At 41.3% G+C, this 22925-nt stretch overlaps 1 protein-coding gene across 3 annotated transcripts in view; it reads left to right on the top strand.

Moving 5' to 3' along the window:
* TMEM178B (transmembrane protein 178B) overlaps positions 1 to 22925 on the top strand; it is a 382079-nt gene that overhangs the window by 323894 nt on the left and 35260 nt on the right. For all 3 annotated transcript variants that reach the window (XR_016281497.1, XR_016281498.1, XM_089527884.1), the window contains exon 3: positions 2942 to 3079. Coding sequence is in view for 1 of the 3 variants with exons in the window: in XM_089527884.1 (XP_089384010.1) it covers positions 2942 to 3079 (138 nt within the window). In the remaining 2 variants the exon portion in view is untranslated. The remainder of the gene's footprint in view (positions 1 to 2941; positions 3080 to 22925) is intronic.

Here is a 22925-nt window from a genome sequence, read left to right as displayed (position 1 = left end):
CCTCCTCCTTTTCCCCACACTTCACTTCCCACCTTTACAAGGTAGCCTTATCTTCTGTTGCTACACTTCACACCCTCCCTTCCCTCCTTTCCTCTCCATCCCTCATTGTTCTCACCTTTCCCTCTTATTCCCCACCTTTCCTCACCTTGAACCCTCTTAATGCATCCCCTTGCTTCTCACTCCACTGTTCACATTGCTTGCTCTCCCCTCCCTTCTGATCCTTCCTTTGCCTGATCTTCTGTCCTCAAAGTGTGTTCTTCCTACCTTGCTTCTTGCACGATATGATTCACACTCACTCCCTTCCCTGTATTTCCCTCCTACTTCCTTTTTGACAAAATACAATTTACTGATGACTAAAGGTGAACCAGTGTGATGTAGTGGTTTGAGTATTGGATTATGACTCTAGAGACCAGGGTTCAAATCCCAGCTCAGCCATCGGATCTTAAATTGGCCATTGTAAAACCGATCCTAAAAAAGCCCTCCCTCGACCCCCTGGTACATAACAATTACCGGCCTGTCTCGCTGCTACCATTTTTGGGAAAGGTGATCGAGAGGGCGGTTGCGGTCCAGCTTCAGGCGGTCTTGGAGGAAATGGATTATCTGGACCCATTTCAAACTGGCTTCCGGGCGGGTTACGGGGTTGAGACGGCCATGGTCGCCTTGGTCGATGATCTCCGTCTGGGCATCGACAGGGGAAGCGTGTCCCTGCTGGTGCTCTTGGACATCTCAGCGGCTTTCGATACCATAGACCATGGTATCCTTCTGGGGCGCCTGGCAGAGGTGGGAATCGGGGGCACTGCGCTCCAGTGGTTCCGTTCCTACCTCTCCGGGAGGTCCCAGATGGTGCAGCTGGGAGACGTGTGCTCCGACGAGAGGCCCCTTAAAACTGGGGTCCCTCAAGGGGCCATTCTGTCTCCCATGCTATTTAACATTTACATGAAACCGCTGGGAGAGATCATCCGGAGACATGGGGCGCGGGGTTATCAGTACGCTGATGACACCCAAATCATCTTCTCTATGTCTCCGACTGATGCAGTGACTGAGGATGGCGTCTCTCCTCTCGTGGCCTGTCTGGAGTCAGTAATGGGCTGGATGAGGGAAAACCGACTCAAGCTGAATCCAGAGAAAACAGAGGTACTAGTGATAGGTTCTCCTGGTCCAGGAATGGCGGTGGTTCCACCTGTCCTGAACGGGGTCACGCTCCCTGTGAAGGACTCCGTGCGCAGTCTGGGGGTGTTTCTTGACTCATCGCTTCACCTGACTGCTCAGGTGAATGCGACGGTCAAGAACACCTGTTATCAGCTTCGGCTGATTCGCCAGCTGCGCCCATACCTGGCCCAGAGGGACCTTGAAACTGTTGTACATGCTCTGGTAACTTCGAGACTGGATTTCTGCAATGTACTCTACATGGGGCAACCCTTATACAAAACTCGGAAGCTGCAAATGGTGGAGAACATGGCAGCCTGGCTGGTCACTGGTGTTCCCAGGACCAGCCACATAACACCGGTTTTAAAAGATCTCCATTGGCTGCCCATCCGCTTCCGAGCTCAATATAAGGTGTTGGTAATGACCTATAAAGCCCTAAATGGCTTGGGCCCAGGATACCTAAAGGACCGCCTCTCCCCGTACATTCCGCCCCGCACCCTCAGAACGTCTGGGCAGCAGCTACTGAAGGTGCCTGGGGCAAGGTTGGCCTCCACTACTCGGAGGACGTTCTCCATAGCTGCCCCAGCCCTTTGGAATGCGCTGCCCACAGAGCTCCACTCGTCTACTACCCTGGCCCAATTTAGGAAGGATCTCAAAACCTTCCTATTCCAACAGGCATTCCCCGAATAAATATCCTGTGGGCCTCCCTCCTCTTCCGTGGCCAAGAGGTTGGGCTATGGGGTCTTTTTGTTTGTTGCCTGTTTTTAACTATGTAATTTGTAATCTGTGTATTTCTGTAATACATTTTAATCTGTTGTAAGCCGCCCTGATCGTAGGAAGGGCGGCATATAAATAAAAATTTTATTATTATTATTAAACCCACTGAGTGATCTTGGGCAAGTCACACTCTCTCAGCCTCAAAGGATGGCAATGGCAATCCCACCCCATTTGTGTAAATAAACTTACCAAGAAAACCCCATGATAGGTTTACCATTGGGTCTCCATACGTCAGAAGTGACTTGAGGCACACAACAAAAAGGATGACTGAATACTGAAGGCATAAGATCTAGATTGGGGTGGGAATCATGAAACTCCAGATGTTTTTGGACTGCATATCCCAGCAGCCTTTAGTAACAATGAATAATGTTTGCCATTGCAGTTCAACCACTTCTGGAAGACTGCATGATTCCAACCCTAAGTTTAGATAATAGTGTTACAGATCATTTTTCTTGCCTTTAACAATGTTCAGCATTGAAAGTGTTAAAATGAGGTGTTTGGGGTGCAGAAATTAATCACTTTTATGAATCCAGATGAATATGTACTATATAGGAATCCTTTTGTATTTCTTACTCTCTTCCAGCAGGCCTTTCCAGATTAAAGTACTCAGCCATACAATGATCTCTCCCATAAATGTTATGATTCTTCCCACCGTTATTTGATTTAATGTTTTTATGTAATTTTAATTCTGATTGTTTAATTCTTTTTTAAGCGGGGGGGGGGGGGGGATATGGTGTATATGTTTGTATGATTTTAAATGTTGTACTCCACTTTGATTGTTTTCACAAAAAGCGGGATATCAATAAAAGTTTTATTTATTATTTATTTAGAAGCAACAAAATAGCAAATCTCTTAACATGGAAAAATGTGCCAATTCTTAAAAGAGCTTCACTTTTGTGGTTTATTAGGTGCCAATAATAATAATAATAATAATAATAATAATAATAATTTCTTACCCTGCTTCCAAGAAGACTTTAGGTGAAGGGTTGTTAACAGGACTCTTACTCTCACATTTCAGACTTGCGTAGAATGACAGCTGGTTTCATGGGCATGGCCGTAGCCATCATCCTCTTTGGATGGATTATCGGGGTGCTGGGGTGCTGCTGGGATCGAGGCCTTATGCAGTATGTGGCAGGACTTCTCTTCCTCATGGGAGGTAAGGGGGAAAAAGTTACCGGTTGTGTCTCCTTTATCCGAAATGCTCCAAAATTGAAAACTTTTTCATGGGTGGCTATAATGACATCTTTGCTTTCTGATGGTTAATTTTGTGTTTAGACTTCTCTAAGGTATCTCATTATGTATGTATATGCAAATAAAAATATTCCAAAATCCAGAAAAATCTAAAATCCAATACACTTCTGGCTCCAAGCATTTTGGATAAGGGAGACTCAACCTATACAAAGAAATCCCATTTTATTTCTGTTCTTTTTGTGAATGCATTGCATTGTTTTATTTCAAAATGCCTGATAGCCTGTTCTGATTCTGATACTCCAATCACCGTGTTTTAAATATGGTACAGGAAATCTGAATTTGTAAATCATTGGTTAAAAATTAATTTGTTGTTCTAATTAGTGAAAATTTTCAGTACTGATTTTAAAGTATATAATTTTAATCATTACATGCCAGAAATGTTATTTTTCAGTAACAGCTAGCATGTCATGTTACACTGATTTGCTTATTGGCCATTCTTTGTAATTTCAAATGCTTTTCCATAATTGAATGACTTAATTAACAAATAAATCAGTGATTTTTTTAAAAAACCTTTTTCTTAATGTTTAGTCATTAACAGACTGGTTTTTTAAAAATTGTGTATCATTAACATGTTAGCACAACACTATTTCCCAACACTATTCCCAAATACTTTTTTATATCTATATAGAACTTTTCCTGACTGCTCACACAACTTTACTTATCTTACCATAATAACTGGCCCAAAACACTCTGTTCACTATACCTGTATCACTATTCTTGGAGTGGATGGAGATGAGTGAACTGATGTTATGATGACTAATGAAATGGCTCAGAGTTACACCAGAGAGATGACTCAGAGGTAAACCAAGGACATGGCCACACTGCTATCTTAAAACGTGTTCATTGTGTGTATGTTTTAAATTCTTTAAGAGCCTCTTTATTTTGGCAGCCTGTCTAAGCTGCAATTATGTAGACTCCTGAAGAAAGGTTGTGGCAGTTAAGATGATTTAAAATAAGTCTGTAAGGTGGTTAACTATTATGCAGTTAGCAGCAATGTTGTCGAGTCTTATCTTTGTATAATCAAAAATGAGCTCAACCAATTTAAATGGAACCTGCTCCCAAAGAAGTGGATGTAAGGGTGGGAGTCTAAATTGTTTACAGTGGCAATGAAGTGAAGGGAGACATTTCAGAGTTTTGGGTTTCATGTTTAATTGATAGATTGGATTGCCTTAAATCAGTTTTTGATTTTACAAAACAAGCCAGAGAACGGTCATGTAAGAAGTTAGAAATTTATATACAAAACTTAGAAGTGATCCTTGATCAGTAGCTCTGAGAAGTTTCAGTAAACCTACTTGAATCTATTTATATTAGTCTCAGTCAGATTACTTTCAAGTACAGCTGTCAACTTAATAAAGATCTTTTAATCGGCTAACTGTCTGGCTTTTAACCACATAATGAACTGATTATGTATTGCATTGCCTAAATAAATATACTTTATTTTGAGAATCCTGACAGACTGAAGTTGACAAGTCCTTGATGGAAAAGGTTGCTCAAACCAATAGTTAGTTTCCTGGTTAGAAAGAGGAAAGCCACCTTTATTTTCTTAGCTAAATTTGTGAAACAACAGACATTGTTGTAATTCTCTTATGCTCATAACAAAGGTTTGGGTGTGTCATGAAAAAGAGACATGTCATGGAAAGAGAACATACCTGTGTAGCTACTAAAATCTAATTTATGATAGGTCAAACTTCCTTTTTTTTCCTTCCATCAAAAAGCAAGTTTCTAGGCTTCATTTTTGTCCAGATATGTTTGAAAGTGTGTGAGCAACACCTACTGAAATCTCCGGCACCAGAGGCATAGGTGTTTATAAGATTTCCAGTAGTTGGAGGGCTTCAGTGTGTTGTGTAGCTTCATATTCCTCATCATGAGAATGAAAGTCAGAATACATTATGTAAAACAGAAAAAATGCAGAATACATTATGCAAATTGTCTCTGCTTGAATAATGTATACAGTCACAGTACTCAACTGTGACTGACACTTTGTACAAAATCTAGATTGTCTGCCAATAGAATTTTGACTTACATATTTATTTTAATCATGCAATAGACAGCACTGAGAGTCCTATGTTGGATAAGCATAGGCATGCCAGCAGAGATTTCTGCCTTCTCCCAGCACACCTTATGCACAGATACTGCTATTCATTGTAAGGGAATAATGCCCTTCACAAGCTTCCGTGCTCACATTAATAGACTGCTAACATAAGCATTTCTTTGTGCAAATGGGCCAGCAAACAGACCATATGAACTTGATAATTATGAGCATCTTGCCTTAAACATGTATTTTTCTCTCTTGTCTTTAGCAACTTGATTTAGAAAATGCAACATCTGTGGATATACATCAGGGATGGGCAACTGCAGCGGGTTGAGGGATCAGTTTCCCACCCCCGCCTACCTACCTTTTCCTCAAATACCTACCTTTTCTTCCATTTCTCCTTCAAACTCATATCTGGAAGTGGCATCACATTATTTCCTGTCATGATTTTGAAGGAGAAAATAGGGGAAAACAAAGTATTTGAAAGAGGGGACATGGTTGTGAGGGGGGCTGGAAGGTGTTTTTTGATGTTTACATACATTGGAAGGTTCTGCGAATAATTTTCAAATGGTTTTCACCACAAATTGCAGCTATTTTTATGTGTAGGTGTTCAGGAGTCTTTAGGGTCATATAAATGTTGTCCTGCAGCACATACTGTACATTGTATTTAAAAAAAAATGAAAAACTGATCTTGTTCAAACACTCTAATAAGGTGTATGGTCTTTTATATCTATAAAACTAAGAAAACACTAGCAGAGCTTGTTCTAGTGGTCATGACTACAAGTGTGTCCCTGCCATTAGTCAGGTTCAAAGATGGCTGATGGTTTCTATATCAGTGGGGCTCCAAATTTTGATTTAAGCTTTAAAGGTGCTGAACTCTATTCCAAAACTGGTTCAGTGCTTTTGAGTTTTATTTTAAAGCTAGTGAAAACCTGAAGTTGATTCACCATCCTCAGTGGCCCTCACTAGGGTTGGCGTCGCCTGCTTCAGTAACTCATGGTGTCACCCCCATTGAGCTCTTCCATACCACACCATACAGAATCCTTAGTAATGTTTTTTGTACCAATGTTGCTCATAAATTGGAATTCCCATATATTACTGAATGTGATGGTAACAGTTGTGGCACAAACAACAAGCAAAATTAAAATTATACTATTATTTTATTATTTATTTATATCCCACTCATTTCCCAAAACTGGGACTCAGGGCAGCGGGTTACAAGATTTAAAAAACAGTACAATTAAATGTATACAAGAAAAGTACATTAAAACAGAATTGAATTATTACAATATTAAAACAAATTACATGTTAAAAGAATAAAATACCATTAAAAAGGTAAAAATGTTTAAAACAATGTAACACCCAGGACCATTCTTTTAAAACTTTCTGTTTTAAATGCCTGTCTGAACAGAAGGGTCTTAACCTGCCAACAGAAGGACAACAAGTAAGGGGCCATTCTGGCCTCCCTAAAATTATACCCTTAAATTACAATGGGGACTGGGCATGGCCAGTGAATAAGAATATGGGATATATAAAATAACAACAGCTGGAGGGTTACAGCCTAGGATGAGGATGAGAGCTAATGTGGTGTAGTATTTTGAGCATTGGACTACGACTCTAGAGACCAGGATTCAAATCCCCATTAGCCATGGAATTCACTGGGTAACCCCAGGCAAATCTCAAAGGAAGAAAAAAGCCACACCCTTTGAACAAATCCTGTCATAGGGTCAACTTAGGTGACATGGTGGCACATGATGGCACATAACAATAATGACATGATGGCACATTACAACAATAAAGAATTAAGCTATCTTCATTTTAGCAGCATCAGACATTCAGAGCTTGTCAGGAAAAAAATTCACAGAGAATAATTCACATTTTTAAAGTCTAAAAACCCTATAAAATGAGAAGATTTGGGTTGACAGAACACCTGGTTCCTCCCATCTGGCTTGACTGTGTGAGCTTGATAATTTCAAGGAGCAGAATTTTGTACACTATGGACATATTTCCTACACATGCATGAGTGTTCAGCACCCAGGAAACTAGAGATTTTAAAAACTTGGAAAGGTTACTTTTGGGACTGCAACTTCCAGAATCTCCCAGCCAGCATAGACAGTTGTAGTCCAAGGAAGTAATGTTTCCAAGTACTAGTCAAAAGTGAATACTAGGAGAAATTTCCAGTCTTCTCCTGGTAGCTTCTGTGCATACTTGACATATAACTAGGGTTGCCTTTTGCCCCAGAAAACCCAGAAAATCCCAGATTTTCCATCCCAGCTGGCTGGGCCAGTTGAAGTGGTAAATTCAAGATTTTTCCTTCATCACAAGCTGATGCGTAGGTTACAGTGTGGCAGTGGCAACGAAGCAGGAAACCATTCAAGAAGACTTGCACTGATAGGAGCCTCATTCTGCCCTGTAGGCTCAATTGCTACTGTACAGGTGTAGCACTGACACCTTATTCTTCTTTTCCTACCTGCTTCCCCCAACAGGCCCTGAAGGTGGGAAAGGAAAGGAGGCAAGCAGAGATGGCCTTGTGTTGTGTGGTGATTGTGTCAGCAGCTTGAGCCTAGGGCTAGGCAGCATCATGGAACATCACTTCCAAACAGCCTGGAGAAAGTGGAGGGAGTCCTTTTACTCTTGGGGGCTCCTTCTCTTCACACCAACATTTGGAGTGGGGAGAAGAAAAAGGACCTCTTCGCTTGGTACTATCTTCAGGGGTAACCGTGTTGGCCATATAGCAAAGTACATTAATATCCATAATCCACAAAACAGTGATACCTTTATTTGTCCAACCAAAATGCACAAAATACATATAGAGGTTAAAAAATAATGATAGAAAAAGTGCAATGTTTAATATGTTGAATTTGCATAGTCAGAATGCAAATTAATAATAGTTACAGTAACTTGCATAATATGCCAATTAGAGGCTCAGATATGAGGGTCTAGAATATGACAACCCCACATATAACAGGAAGTTTGTCATCTAATGCAGAAGCATTATGCCAAGTATTTGATAAAGTACATGTTCTTTATCGTAAGGTCGATCTCCACAACCCTCAAATTCTTAGACAGTCATGAACATGATTATCCAGGTGGTATTGATATGTGAATACAAGGGAGAGGTATGATACATTTTTCATGAATCTTTAACTGTGTTTTTATATTCAAGCAGTCATATTGACATCATATGCTTAAGACTTTTGTAAGGTATTGGATTTAGAAATTGGAGCAGGAGGGAGAGCCCCGACACTATACAAAAATCGATAAGAACACAAGTCAAACGAATTAGAAATTGGGTAACTGGTAAGTTCCCCAAAGTAATTGTTAACAGGAAAATTATCATTAAATGGAAGTGTTGCACAGACATCAATTCTTGACCCAGCACTATTCAATATCTTTGCAAACCATCTGGAAGAAAATAGAAAATCATTGCAGATAAACACAAGGACTAGTAGGATGGCAAAGAACAACAACGCTGACAATTCTACAAAGAAAACTGAACTATTTAAGAGCTTGACAAAGTCAAGGAATAGGCATTTTAAGACAGATGAAAGGTTGGACAAACGAGCAGCAAAGAACATAATGGCTACCAGAAATTCAGACATCCTATTTTACTCTGTGACAAGTCTAAGAGATGTAATTTAGTACTGGCAAAGAAAGAAGACTGATTCACACTTATGTGGCAGACTTGTAGTTGGTGTGGTCACCATGGCTGGCCTTACGGTTAATCGGAGGGAAGCAATAGTTATTCAGTATCCAGAATAGTTAGCAAGCTGCTACTTATTTATTTTGCTATTATTATTTTTCCTGCCAGGGGATAGATGTTTATGGGACTTTCCACTTCATGTGCCAAAACAATTTGTCTGGCTTTGGGTACCAAACTGCACCTTGGCTTAGTGAGTGACTTTGAAATGCAAAAAGGGAATGCTTTGCCGGGGGGGGGGGGGGGGAATGCAAGGTCAGGAGTGAGGAAGAAATAATGGTCTGCTACTTACTTCTGCCAGCCAAACCAAACCCTCACTGAGGGACAGAGCCAGGAGGTTACTATTGTGCTCATGTTCTGATCAGGGATTTCCCATAGGCACTAGTTTGGCCAATGTGGGAATGGAATACTGGACTAGATAAGCCTTTGGCCTGGTCTATTGTGGTTCATATGCTTTTATGTTCATCTGTGGGAATTAGGTTATGGATTTTGGTTGCATTAAGCATACAGTATATGACCATTTGTTGTTGTTGTTGTTGTTGTGTGCCTTCAAGTTGTACCCAGCTTATGGCAACCCTTAGGTGAGCCTTTCATAGGGTTTTCATGGCAGAGAGGGTTTGCCATTGCCATCCTCTGAGACTGAGAGAGTGTGACTTCCCCAAAGTGGGTTTCCATGGCAGAGCCAGGATTCAAACCCTGGTCTCCCAGTGTCCCAAGTCGAATGCTCAAACCACTATGCCATGCTGGTCTACACCTGACCATAGATGACAACAACAACCAAAGAAAAATCAGACCTTTGCAAGTCTGTCATTAAGCAGCTTTTTCCAAGTACCAGGGCTGTATTTTTGGTCACCTTCTTATTCTGAACACCCAAACCTTCTTGAAGAAGTGTAAGGCAAGCAAGGGCATCCTCTGTTGAACTTTGGCCATATAGTTATTAAAGTCACAGAAGCAGCAGACAAACAAATGGCAACATGAGTAATGATGGCAGACTGGAACAGATTAGTCTTTCAACACTCCACCCAGAGTCTGCTGTATGAAGATAAATCTGTGTGACATCTGTCAGGAGCAACCATCTCTACCCTTTGGTGGCTTCCAGAGCACACAGATGCTGCTTTGTTGTCAATTGGTGCAATAGTAGAGCACCCCATGTGAGCTGATTTTAGCCCCATTGAGTTCAAAGCTTAAAACAGCCAGCTCCTGAAAAATTGATGGATTAAGCTCAGTTGGCTTTCTGGATCCTGTGACAGGAGCCAAACAAACCAGTGATTTCTTTTTTGGAGAGCTTGCTGTTTTGACCATTTGGGGGGAACACTGAGCAAGGACAGGGCATCCTGGGTATTCATTGACAGAATATGACCCTTGCCAACCTTGTGTCAAACAAATGAACAGACAAGGAAGCCAATGTTTTCCTTACATTCCATTTATTTGCCTTTTTTTGCAATGCTCTAGGAGCGTCCCTCAGGGTAGTTTTGACATATGGTATTGTTACAGATGACTGGATACATTAGCAGACTCATTCCTATGGCTTGTCAGAAATATATTTCCCTCCCTTTCAACTGTAGACAACAATTGGCCCTTCTTAATGAAGGGTTCATGTTTCTCTTTTGCCTGTCCCCTCTCTCAATTTTCTTTGTATTGTCAGGTTTTTATTTCTAAGCTCCTTAAAGCAGCCCACGTCTTTTTTTATTGTTATTGTTGCTGCTGCTTGTGCAATAAAGCACCATATTACACTGAATTAATATTAGTAAATATGACATCAATAGCATGTCTAACTGTATGAACACCTAAGTACTTCTCCATGCCTTATACATCAGTCCCTTTGGGTGGCTGGCAAGGATGCCCATTAGGGGTCACGGTTATTTCTGCCACAACATATAACAAATCACCTTTTGGTTCACCTCTGTTTTCTCTCCAGAAGTGATCTGTCCATCATTTATCTTCCTGTTATTACTGCTGCCACGGCAAATCTAGGCAACGATTTTGTTGGCAGGCAGAATAGGGAGAAGGACATTTAAGCATTGTGCCATCACCACAACGGCACAAAAAGGGAAGCATGTTTGATTGCCCTTCTCCAAGCCCTTTCACAATACACAATTATGGCATTATATTCCACTTCAGCTGCCATGACAAGATCCTGTGGAATCCTGGTGTTGGTAACTTTGTGAAGCACTAGTGCTTTCTGGGTAAGAATCCTAAATGCCCTTCTCTAAATTGCCATTTCCAGGATTCCACAGGATGGAAGTATGGTAGTTAAAATGGAATATAGCACTATAATTGTGTAGTGTGAAAGGACCTTCACCCTTAGGATAGCAAAATGACATTGTCTTTTTTGCAGCAATAATAGACCTCAGAAACTGAGAGTGCAATGGGTCCAGCTTATCAACAGGTTACAGCAGGGGTAGGCAACCTTTTTGAGCCGGGGGCCGGGTTGCTGTCCCTCAGACAACTGGGGGGCCAAAGCCAAAAAATAAATAATTAAATATTTTTAAAAGAAAATTAAATAAATAAATAAACCGGGACAAATGTAGGACAACATTTTCAAATGGTGGACACTTTTTTTAAAAAAGTGGAGGACATGCAAAAAAAATTTGCTGATTTAAATTTTTTTTTAATATAAATGCATGTTTCTGAGGCGTCTATAGAAATTGCCCCCCTTGCCCCTGTGCGCGAGAGGCCAAAGGTCCCGGCGGCAATCGGCGGCAGGACCGGGCTGGGGCCGGTCCCAAGGCCTCACCGGGCCGCATCCGGCCCGTGGGCTGCAGGTTGCCTACCCCTGGGTTACAGCCTCCCTCCCTCAGAAGGTCGGAATCTACCAATCCTATCAATGGACCAAGTGTTGCAGCTTGGGTCTCAGCTTTCAATTTCATTTTGTTGTAATTCAGGTTTTATTTATTTATTTTATTTATGTTATGCCTTTCTCCTGGTATAGAGAGTCAAGGAGGCTAAAAAAACCCACTTGCTGATTTCTGCATAGGAACTTGCTATTAATGCCAGAAGAATAGATGTAACTTTTGTTTCTGGTTATTTGGCAACCATATTAATAGCCTATCTCTCAAAGCTGAAAGTTCAGAGGTCTGCCTCAGGGATGGTTCCTGAGTTGTTTTAAGAAATTTACCTCTTTATCAGTGTTGGGTTTTTTCCCTGCCAGTTCCTATTACTCAGCACAACAATGATTTGAACTGAGTTTTGAATCTGATTATATCAAGGGATTTGTCAAAATGAATCATTTGTGGGCTATTATCTTGTACTCTCACATCTAGAATCCCATGGTGAAGAAGCAGCACTCTAGGATGCATTAGATATTGGTACTCAAAAATGTGTTTGCAATGAGGTTTAAAATAAATGTTGAAGCAATATTTCCTTGTTAGTCAAAATTACAGCCTTGGGCAGGAAGTGGACAGGTCTCAGAAAAATATTTGCCTTTGATGTTTTGTATATTCTTTTCCTTTTTATATATGTTTCACAAACTCCAGTAACATCTTCTTTGTAAATCATATAAAATGATCCGTAACCATATTTTACATATATTTCCCACTATATCCAGTGCAGCAGAGACACATACATGAGGGGACTCATTTCCTGAAACCTGAAACGGACTTGTTTGGCCAGAACAAATCTGCGTCTATCTAGGCCCATTGCTTGCTGGGTATCAAGTTTCCATTTGAACCGCAAAACTTGGAAGTGGGTCATACCAGTATGGGGGCCCTTTCAAACTACACAATTATAGTACTGTACCATATTCCACTTCAGTTGCCATAGCAATATCTTCTGAACTGCTGGGATTTGCACTTTAAGGAGAGGTATTAAGAATTTTCCGCCAGAGAGCTCTAGTGCCTCACCAAACTACAAACCCCATAGGATTTTGCCATGGCAGTTAAAGAGGAATATAGTACTATAATTGTGTGGTACTATATTGTAGTACATTGTATCACAGTTGAATGCCTCTCCTCTTGCCCTTCTTTGCCTGGCTAGAGTGTTCTCTCTAGGAATCTGTAGATGGTCTGACACGAATTCTGGCAGAGGTTGATCACAGAGGTTGATTGCTGAAGGACCTAGAGATTCCTAGACAGATCATATTAATTAAATCCATGAATAAACAAATCTGCAAAAGTCAAATCTGCAAATGTCGACTGTTATAGAATAAGTCTCATTGATCTCCCACTGTAAGTAGGTAGGGGCCCTGATAGCAGGTGGTGTCCATGTCACTGGAGCAATGAATCTTCTCTGGGTTCTACTCTGAAATGCAAATGCACTTTTCAGAGTGCTGAACCTATTTTGGTGACGTTTAAATAGAAGTAACTTTCTTGTTTAAGTCATCATATTTCCCATCAACATGTACAGAAGTGACAACTGGACAGTGAAGAAAGCTGACGGGGGGGGGGGGGGAGAGGATCAATACTTTTGAGATGTAGTGCTAGAGAACAGTGGCGAGGAGATTGTGGATAGCCAAGAAGACAAACAAAATGGGTTCCTGAACATGCCCAAACTATCCCTGGAAGCCAGAATGTTTATACTGAGGCTGTTGTATTTTGGCCACATCATGAGAAGGCATACACTAGGTAAGGCAGAAGGAAGCGAGACAGCATGATGTAGTGGTTTGATCATTGGACTATGACTCTAGAGACCAGGGTTCAATTCCTTGCTGGGCCTTGAGTCCCACTGGGTGACCTTGGGCTGGTGACATCCTCTCAGCCTCAGGGGAAGGCAATGACAAACCTCTTTTGAACAAATCTTGCCAAGAAAACCCCTTGGTAGGTTCATTTTAGGGTTGCCATAAGTTGGAAACTACTTGAAGGCACACATCACACACACACACACACACACACACACACACACACACACAGAGCAGAAGGATGCAGAAAGAAAGGGAGACCTTATGCCAGATGGATGGACTCAGTCATCTGACCCTGCACAACCTGAGTAAAACAGTGGAGGACAGGGTGTCTGGGAGATGTCACATCCACAGGGTTGTCATGAGTAGAGGTTGACTCAAGAGCAGTTAACAATAACAACAGTCTTTTTTAGGATTGAAATGTGGATTTGTAGTGAAATTAGCTAGGATGTGTTAAGAACGGTAAGAAGAAGAAAAAGAAGAAACTTAGGATAATAGGTTACAGTTAGAGAGAAGCACGAAGTCTTTCTTTTTAAGAGGAAGAGGGTAGCTGGGGATAATGGGGGTTATGTAGTACGTTTTTTTATGTTTATGTGTTTCATATGTTCATGTGTGTTCATGTCTCATGTATTATTGTGTTTATGTTATTTTTGAATAGTGAATAAAAATTCTTTTAATACAGATATAGAGGCCTGTCTCGTGTGCTGCTCACATCATCCCCCTGGATATGTACAGCTGAGAGCAGAAAAAGCTGATGCCAGCCCTGCTTACAGCAGATAACTTTCTCCCTCCCCTCCAGCATTTGGTATGTAATTTGAAGCCATTTTGCTGCATACCAAAAGCTCAAGGCTCAGTCTGTTGTGAATGAGACTGGTGCCTTTTATTCTTGCTATCATAAAATCAAAAAAAGGGCTTGGGTACTGCTCTGCCTCAAAGACAAACACATATGCAACATAGCCAGGCCCTGGGCACCTTTCCAGACCACTCAGCCCCAGTAATTTGTATAGATCCCCCCACCCCCACTGTCATGAGCCCTAGCCCCCAGAAGCCTGTGTATGTGATTCTGACAGTATGCATGTAGAAGTGCATCAGACCAGTAATGAGAATAATGGACAGCACTGACCTGAGATACGTTACTGGCTGAATTGCCCCACCAAATCATACCCAGAACCCAAGGAACAGAATACTCAAAGGTCCCATTTACAGTACAGAATTATAGCACCATTATTCCACTTTAAAAAGGTCCATGGTTTCATTTTTGAAATCTTGGCACTGACAGTTTAGAGGGAAAAGCATGTAGACTTCTTGGCCTGAGTGCTCTAGTACCTTACCAAACTACAAACCTCAAAATTTCCTGTAATTGTATAGCATGAATGGGCTAACACTTATTGTGATGCATGAGGTAGCAAGGGTGCAAATATTTCTCCCCACCCCTGGCTGTAAAATCACAAAGTCAATAACTCATAATAACTTGTAAATAGCTACCCTCTTGAGCCCTGGTGGTGAAGTGGTTAAATCACTGTACTGCAGCCACTCACTTACAAACCACAAGGTTGTAAGTTCAATACCAGCCAGGGGATCAGGGTCAACTCAGCCTTGCATCCTTCTGAGGTCACTAAAATGAGTACCCAGCTTGTGGGTGGTAATTGGCTTTCACACTACAAACTACTTAAGGAGTGCTTAAATGCACTGATAAGCTGTATAGAAATGTACTTGCTATTGCTATAATATACTGCCATTTTGTAAAAGGCCAAATCTGTTGTCTAGGGTAGTGGACTCACTCTGGTGGTAGCAGGGACAGGGCTAAACAGACCTGGTTCTAGATATATTCCTACCTCAGAGAATAAGTTGACTGAACTGGCACTCAAATCTTTCTTTAACACTGTTGATAGGACAGTACCTCAGCCTTCCACTGTACCTGAAGGCAGAAGCCTTGCTTGAGTGGTAAAAGGCAAACCATGTGGCATTCATCGAGATTCCCAAGTCAGTGGGATGGTGAATCCACTCTGGGTCTTACAATTAATGTAGTTTGAGACCACTGTAACTGTCACGACTGCATCCAATGGAATCCTGGGGTTTGTAGTTTGGCAGGGCATGAGAGCACTTCTGATAGAGAAGGTCAAATATCTCACAAAACTACAAATCCCAGAATTCCATAGCATTGAGCCATGGCAATTAAAGTGATGTCAAACTGCATTAATTCGGCAGTGTAGATGCAGCCTTAGTCCAAACCTAATAAAAGGAACTATCCAGGGTCCTGATCCTATGTGGAGAATAGGGTTTAACATCCTGGATAACTTCTTTAAAATTTAGACCAAAGTCCAGAGCAGATTCACTGCTCCAGTGACTTGGAAGTCAGCTCTCCCCTTCCTCCATGTCTTACTGCCACTTCTTAACATGTGCTACCTGAGGCAACTGCCTCATTCTGCCTAGAGGAAGGGCTGGATGGTTAACCCTCACTAACTCTTCCATTGCCCAGCTGGGGATTGCCCCAAGACACTGTTTTGGCACACAGCATTCCTCCTCACACTCCTGCCTACTGCCTTGCGCTTTGAATGTGATAAGGAAACCATTACAGAAGCAGCTGTTAATGTAATAGGTTTTGAGAAAGGAAATTCATACAAGAGGAACATACGTGATGAAAGACCTATAAATAGAGAAAGCCAAGGAGACTGGTGGAAGGAGCGCTACTGGGTGCGGGTTTGGCCTCACCTTAGGGCGCGTAATGCTGGTGAGTGGATGGCTAATGGCAAAAGCCTAGATACAATAGGTATAAGTGTAAAAGCTTTTATGAGATGGCTAGAGACAAAAGGTCAGCGAAAGACAGGAGTTTGTACAAATGAAACGGTGTCATAAAAACCACACAGCAGAGAAGGGATGCACTCTAATAATTGGGTGAACTGAACTGAGTAATGATGCTGTCTCTGTTTGTGAGTCAGATTGTGGGGAGGGATGCCCTCTCCATTTTGCTGCCTGATGACAAAGGTGTTGAGGGCAGGAAATGGGAGTGGGGGAAGGAAGGGAAAGGGAAGGACAAAAACATGGACCTCTTTGTGGAAAGGGGATGGGGAAATCTCTGTGTTTTACTTTCTCGTGCACTATTATTTTTTAAACCCTCTATTCCTTCCCATCCCAAATGTCAAGACATTTAAGAAAGTCTTAAAAGAAACATGACAGAAACCAATTTATTTTGTGTGGGGTAGAAACTTTTTAACCTTTAAAATATGTATATGCCACTGTTTCTGCCAATGGCAGCTGGTAGCTTTCTTCTCAGTGCAATAGTTAATCCCTTCTAGCTTGTAGTGTGAACATTGAAAGAGTTATCCAAGAAGTTGAACCCTATCTCCAAAATAGGTTCAGCAGCTTCCTAACCCCCATCTAAAGCATAGTGACCAAACAATGAAATCAGAGAATGGAGAAGGCCTTTCCCCTCTCTTATACAAGTTTCAAAAGCTGGAATGGAAATATTAGAATCATAGAAATGTAGAGTTGGAAGAGACCACAAGGACCATCCAGTCCAACCCCCTGCCATGCAAGATCTCTCAATCAAAGCATCCCTGACAGGTGGCCACCCAGCCTCTGCTTAAAGACCTCCAAGGAGACCTTTTTAGCTGCCACATCACACTGTTGACTCATGTAGTCTCTGTTCAGCCAGGTGTCCCCCATCCTATATCTGTGCATTTCATTCTTCTGCCCTAAGTGCAGTACCTTACATTTCTCTGTGTTGAATTTCATTTTGTTAGCTTTGGCCGAGATTTCTAGTCTATTCAGGTCATTTTGAATATTGATCCTGTCCTCTGGGGTATTTGCTACGCCTCCTAATTTGGTGTCATCTGCAAATTTGATATGTATTCCCCCAATTCTGTCATCCGAGTCATTGATAAAGATGTTGTATTGCACTGGGCCCAGGACAGACCCTTGTGGGACCCCACTGGTCACTTCTCTCCAAGATGAAAAGGAGCCATTGTTGATTACCCTTTGGGTTCGGCCAGTCAACCAATTACAAGTCCATGTAACAGTTACATTGTCTAGCCACATTCCACTAGTTTGTTTGCAAGAAACCCTGTCAAAAGCCTTACTGAAATCAAGATATACTATATCCACAGCATTCCCTTCATCTACCAAGCTAGTAATTTTATCAAAAAAAGAGATCAGGTTTGTCTGGCATGACTTCTTTCTCTGAAACCCGTGTTGACTTTTTGTGATTATGGCATTGCTTTCTAGATGTTCACAGGCTCTCTGTTTAATGATCTGCTGTAGAATCTTTCCTGGTATTGATGTCAGACTAACTGGACGATAATTGTTGGGATCCTCTTTTTTCCCCTTTTGGAAGATGGGGACAATGTTTGCCCTCCTCCAGTCTGCTGGGACTTCTCCTGTTCTCCAGGAGTTATCAAAGATTATTGCCAATGGCTCTGATATTACATTTGCCAGTTCTTTTAATACTCTTGGATGTAGTTCATCTGGTCCTAGAGACTTATATTCATTTAGATTAACAAGGTATTCCTCTACTATCTCTTTGCTTATTTTGTGCTGAAATTAGAATCATACAATCATAGAGTTGGATGAGACCGCAAGGGCCATCCAGTCCAACCCCCTGCCATGCCTATTCTGTCCTCTGCTCCATTATCCTCAGATTGAGCACCCTTTTCCTTTTCTGAGAACACAGAGGCAAAGGAGGTGTTGAGTAATTCTGCCTTTTCTCTGCCTTCTGTTAGCATTTTGCCATCTTCTCCATGCAGTAGCCCTACCATTTCCTTTTTCTTCTTTTTGCTGTGGACATATCCAAAAAAAGCCCTTTTTATTGTTCTTAACCTCTCTAGCAAGTCTGAGTTCATTCTGCGCTTTAGCTTTTCTGACTTTACCCCTACACAGGCTAGCTATTTGTTTGAATTCCCCTTTGGTAATTTCCCCATTTTTCCATTTCTTATACATGTTCCATTTAAAAGTTAGCTCAGTTGAAAGTTTCTTAGTCATTCATCCTGGTTTCTTAAGACATCTCCCATTTTTCTTTCTCACTGGAACTGTTTGAAATTGTGCCTTCAGTATCTCCCTTTTGAGAAACTCCCATCCATCCTGAACTCTCTTCAACACACCTCTTGAGACATCTTGTCAGGCCTACAAATAACTGCTTCTGTACCCCTCAAGAAGGAGTCCCCCACTATGACCACATGCCTCCCCCGAGCCTTAGCAGCGACTGTTCTCTCTGGTGGAACTCTCAGGTTCCCCCACTCTGTCCCTGAAGTCTGTCCATACTGCTCTTCCTCATCCTCCTTGATAAGGGAAAGAGATTCAAATCAATTCTCTAGCTGCAAGCTCCCAGAACAATCCCTTGTTGGCCTAGTTCTCTGTGTGACATTCCTCCAGCTGTCAGCCTCCTGTGTATGTGAAGTGACCTCCTCTGCCCCAGCAACTTCCTCTGTGTGATCCCCACCCAAGACTGTTGGTTCCATTCTGTCCAGGAAATCCTCTTGCTGAAATGTAGCTACTCTGGACTCCAGCTGCTGGACTTTCTCCTCCAAGAGCACTACCAACCTGCACTTGGTGCATGTGAAATTCTCCACATCTGTAGGCAAGAAGGCAAACATCCTACAAGTGTTGCAGGTGACTGCAGCAGTTCCGTCAGTGTCCATACTGAGAAGTCTTAAGTAATTACTGAAACAGGACTGTGGGCTTCCTCCTCAAAAAATCCTCCAGTTGATGTAGCTGAACTGCATATCCCAACATTCTTCGCTGTTTGCTAAGTTGGCTAAGGTGTTAGATATCATCAACCAGTGACAAACCAAAACGGGGGCATGGATGGTTTCCACTCTGAGTGCAAAACATAAGGGGTTGCAATGATGGTTCCCCCACCCACTGAGACACTAGAAAAGGGAAGAAGGGCTCAGCTGCAGAGGAACACAAATTGAACACAACCTGCCTCAAGGCAAGCTGATGTCTCCTCCTCCCTCCCCTTCCCCCTAGAAATTCCTTGAATAAGGCAGAAAGCATTTCACTGTACTGATGCATAACCTGCACTTAGGACAAGAAGTCACTGTCAGGTTAGAATACAGAGAGAATGGTTTCTAATTAAAAAAAGGGTCAAGCAAGGCTGCATTTTATCACCTTAATTGTTTAACTTGTGTGCCGAAAACAACATAGGTATACCAGGATTAGATTCAAAAGAAGGCGGTCTGAAAATTGGGGAAAGGAACATCAATAAATTAAGATACACAGATAACGCCATACTACTAGCAGAAAATAGCAAAGACTTGGAAGGATTACTGAAGAAAGTCACGGCAGAAAAGTACAAATTCAGGTCTACAGCTGAACATTAAAAAACAAACAAAAATAATGACCACAGAGGAGTTAGATAACTTAAAAGTAAATGATGAAGACATTGAAATAGTTTAAGATTTTTCATATCTTGGTTCAGTCATTAATCAGAGTGGATTCTGTGGTCATGAAATCAGAAGAAGACTGAGACTTGGAAGGACAGCTATGAAGGAACTAGACAAGATTCTGAAATGTAAAGATATATCACTGAATACTAAAATTAGGATGGTATAAGCCATTGTACTTATCATCTCTATGCATGTGTATGGAAGCTGGACAGTGAAGAATGCTGATAGGAAGAACTCATTTGAAATGTGGTTATTGGAGGAGAGTTCTATGGATACCATGGACAAATAAATGGGTCATATGAGCAAATCAAGTCTGAATTCACCCTAGAAGCCAAGATGACTAAACTGAGATTGTTCTAATTTGGCCATATAAAGAGAAGACAGAACTCACAAAGACAATAATGCTTGGTAAGTTGGAAGGCAGTAAGAAAATAGGAAGACTGCATTTCAGATGGATAGACTCAATCAGGGAAGACACTGCCGTGAGTCTGCAGGACCTGAGTAGGGCTGCTGAGGATAGAGTAACTGGTTACTCCAGCTCAGACTTCAGAAGAGCTGCCAGACCCAGAAAAAAACACAAAGGGAAGGTATTTTTACCATACATCAAAGGAGTAATGGACAGAATAGGGAAACTGATGAGGAAACACAACCTCCAAATGATCTATAGACCAAGAAAATCCAGCAAATGCTGCACTCAGCGAAGGACAGGAGAGACCCTCTTACAGCTGCAGGAGTCTATCACATACTGTGCAGCTTTGGACAAGTCTACATAGGGACCACCAAATCCAGTGTTTAAACACGAATCAAGGAACACGAGAGACGCTACAGATTGGGTCAGCCAGAGAAATCAACAGTAGCAGAACATGTTATAAATTATCCTGGGCATATTTGAAAATATTGAAATTCTGGACCATGCCAACAACTGTCAGGTCAGAATGCACAGAGAGGCCATTTAAATCCACAAACACCTGTACAATTTCAACAGGAAAGAAGAAACCCTGAAAGTAAACAAAGTTTGGCTGCCAGTCCTGAAAAACAGCAAATTTAAGACTCAATACATGCAAATGAACACCACCCAGGGTCAGGGGATTTCCCTGCAGACAATGGATTGCTAATAAAATAGACACAAATCCTCATTGCATATCCTCCCACCCTGAGGCCTTGCCATTCAACAACAGACCAACACAGAGATTAACATGTAAATCACTTTCTCTCAACCAAGGGTCACACAGTATATATATACCACACTCCTTCCATGTCACCAGCCTCTGAAGATGCCAGCCACAGATGCAGGCGAATCATCAGGAATAAATTCTTCCAGAACACGGCCACATAGCCCAAAAAACCTACAAAAAACTATGGATGCTGTGAAAGTCTTTGACTTCACATTTTGTAGTTACTTTATCATTACTTTTCAAGAGCATTGTGAGAAGTGGATTTTGAGTGGATTTTTAATGCCATTCTTTTATAAATTCTAAGGGACCATTCCCTTACCCGCACAATGAAAAATCATGGATAACAAATTGACAGGTTCCACTGCAACATGTAATGTCCGGAAGTTACTTTTTAAAAATCTGTAACAAGTCACAGGGTCAAAGGAGTTTTAAGAAGTAACTTTCTAAGCCTTGTCCCAAATACCTATGCAGTGTGGAAGTTTATTGGATTTATCGGTTAGTGATTCTTTGGATGTTACATGAGCTTTTTAAAATGGCATTCTTATGTCAGCCAATTTAAATTTGTCTCTTTACTTCTTATCAGCAGATTAAGGATCTGTTCTTTTCTTCTCTGGTATTCTGTCCTTGTTCTCTTTATCCTCTTTGCCTGCCAATATTGTATCTTGATAAAGACAGTTACTTGCTTTGCAAAACCTCTAATTTCAGCTGGAATGCCAAGTTCCCTGTAACTTCTGTTCTTTATCCTGGTTATCAGCAATACTTCTGTATCTGAGTCCTTCTGCTGGCTTATTAGTTCAACTTGCTACTGCAAGATTTGTTTTAGTCTTTAAAAATATGGCACTGCAGGTCTCACCTGGAAGCTCCAGTCTTAGAAATGACAATCCTGGTGGCTGATAAGCTTATTGGAAATTTTGGAATGACTTTGTCTAGCAGGTTCTTGAACTTGCAGCATTATGTTTTTTGTTTCTTGTAAATCTTAAACTTGTCAGCATCTAACCTGTGGTAAATTTCTCCTTTCACATGCTACTAGGAAAATAAAGGGCAGTACTGGTAAAAGTTTTTTGTGATGACTTTTTTTTTTACTCCTTTCTAATTGACTTAACAATTTTCCTGTGAAGTAGAGCTTAGAAAAGTAACCTTTTTTGGATCACAGCTCCCAGAATCTCCCAGCCACCATGCCTAGGAACCATGGTGCCTGGGGATTTCTGGAAGGTGTAACCCCCAAAAGTAGATTTTCTGAGCTCTTCTGTGAATCCTACATGGCAGAAATTTTATTTACTTGTTTGTTTGTGATATTTTTGTGTTGCCTCCCAGCCTATAAGGGCTCCTGAAGCAATGAACAAATTTAAAAATACAGAGATTTTAATTATTATTAAAAACATTACAATTATCTTTAAAAACAATCCTAAAATCCAGTTTTAAAATGTAAACATGGAGCATTTTCAGACATTAAATGCCATACAGTTTTGGCTGCCCATTGGCAGTTTAAATGGGGTGGTTACAGAACTAGATGTTCTAGTGGCCACAGAACTGTGGGTGGTAAATTCAGTCCAGAATTCATTCTTAACCTCAGAAGAACCAAGTTACTGAATCCATTTTGGGAGATCAGATTCTGCACCTCGGACAGTTGACCCTATGTCTGGACTAAACCTTGGAGAGGATTCACAACCTACTGACATGGAAGCCACCAATGCCTAAGGTTGAGAAGGTACACTAGAGTGGGTAGACAATTGCTGCTAAAATCTTGCAAGCCTCAAATGGTGCAGGGTGTTTTTAGGAGCTGGAGAGTGTCAATAAACTTTTTAGCTCCAGCTGTCAATGATGGCAGAATAGCATTGCTGCTGCT

The sequence above is a fragment of the Sceloporus occidentalis genome, unplaced genomic scaffold, assembly GCF_023333645.1.
Source record: "Sceloporus occidentalis isolate IW3139 unplaced genomic scaffold, rSceOcc1.0.p SCAF_5, whole genome shotgun sequence".
NCBI classification, from domain to species: Eukaryota; Metazoa; Chordata; class Lepidosauria; order Squamata; family Phrynosomatidae; genus Sceloporus; species Sceloporus occidentalis.
This window is presented reverse-complemented; position numbering and strand designations above follow the sequence as displayed.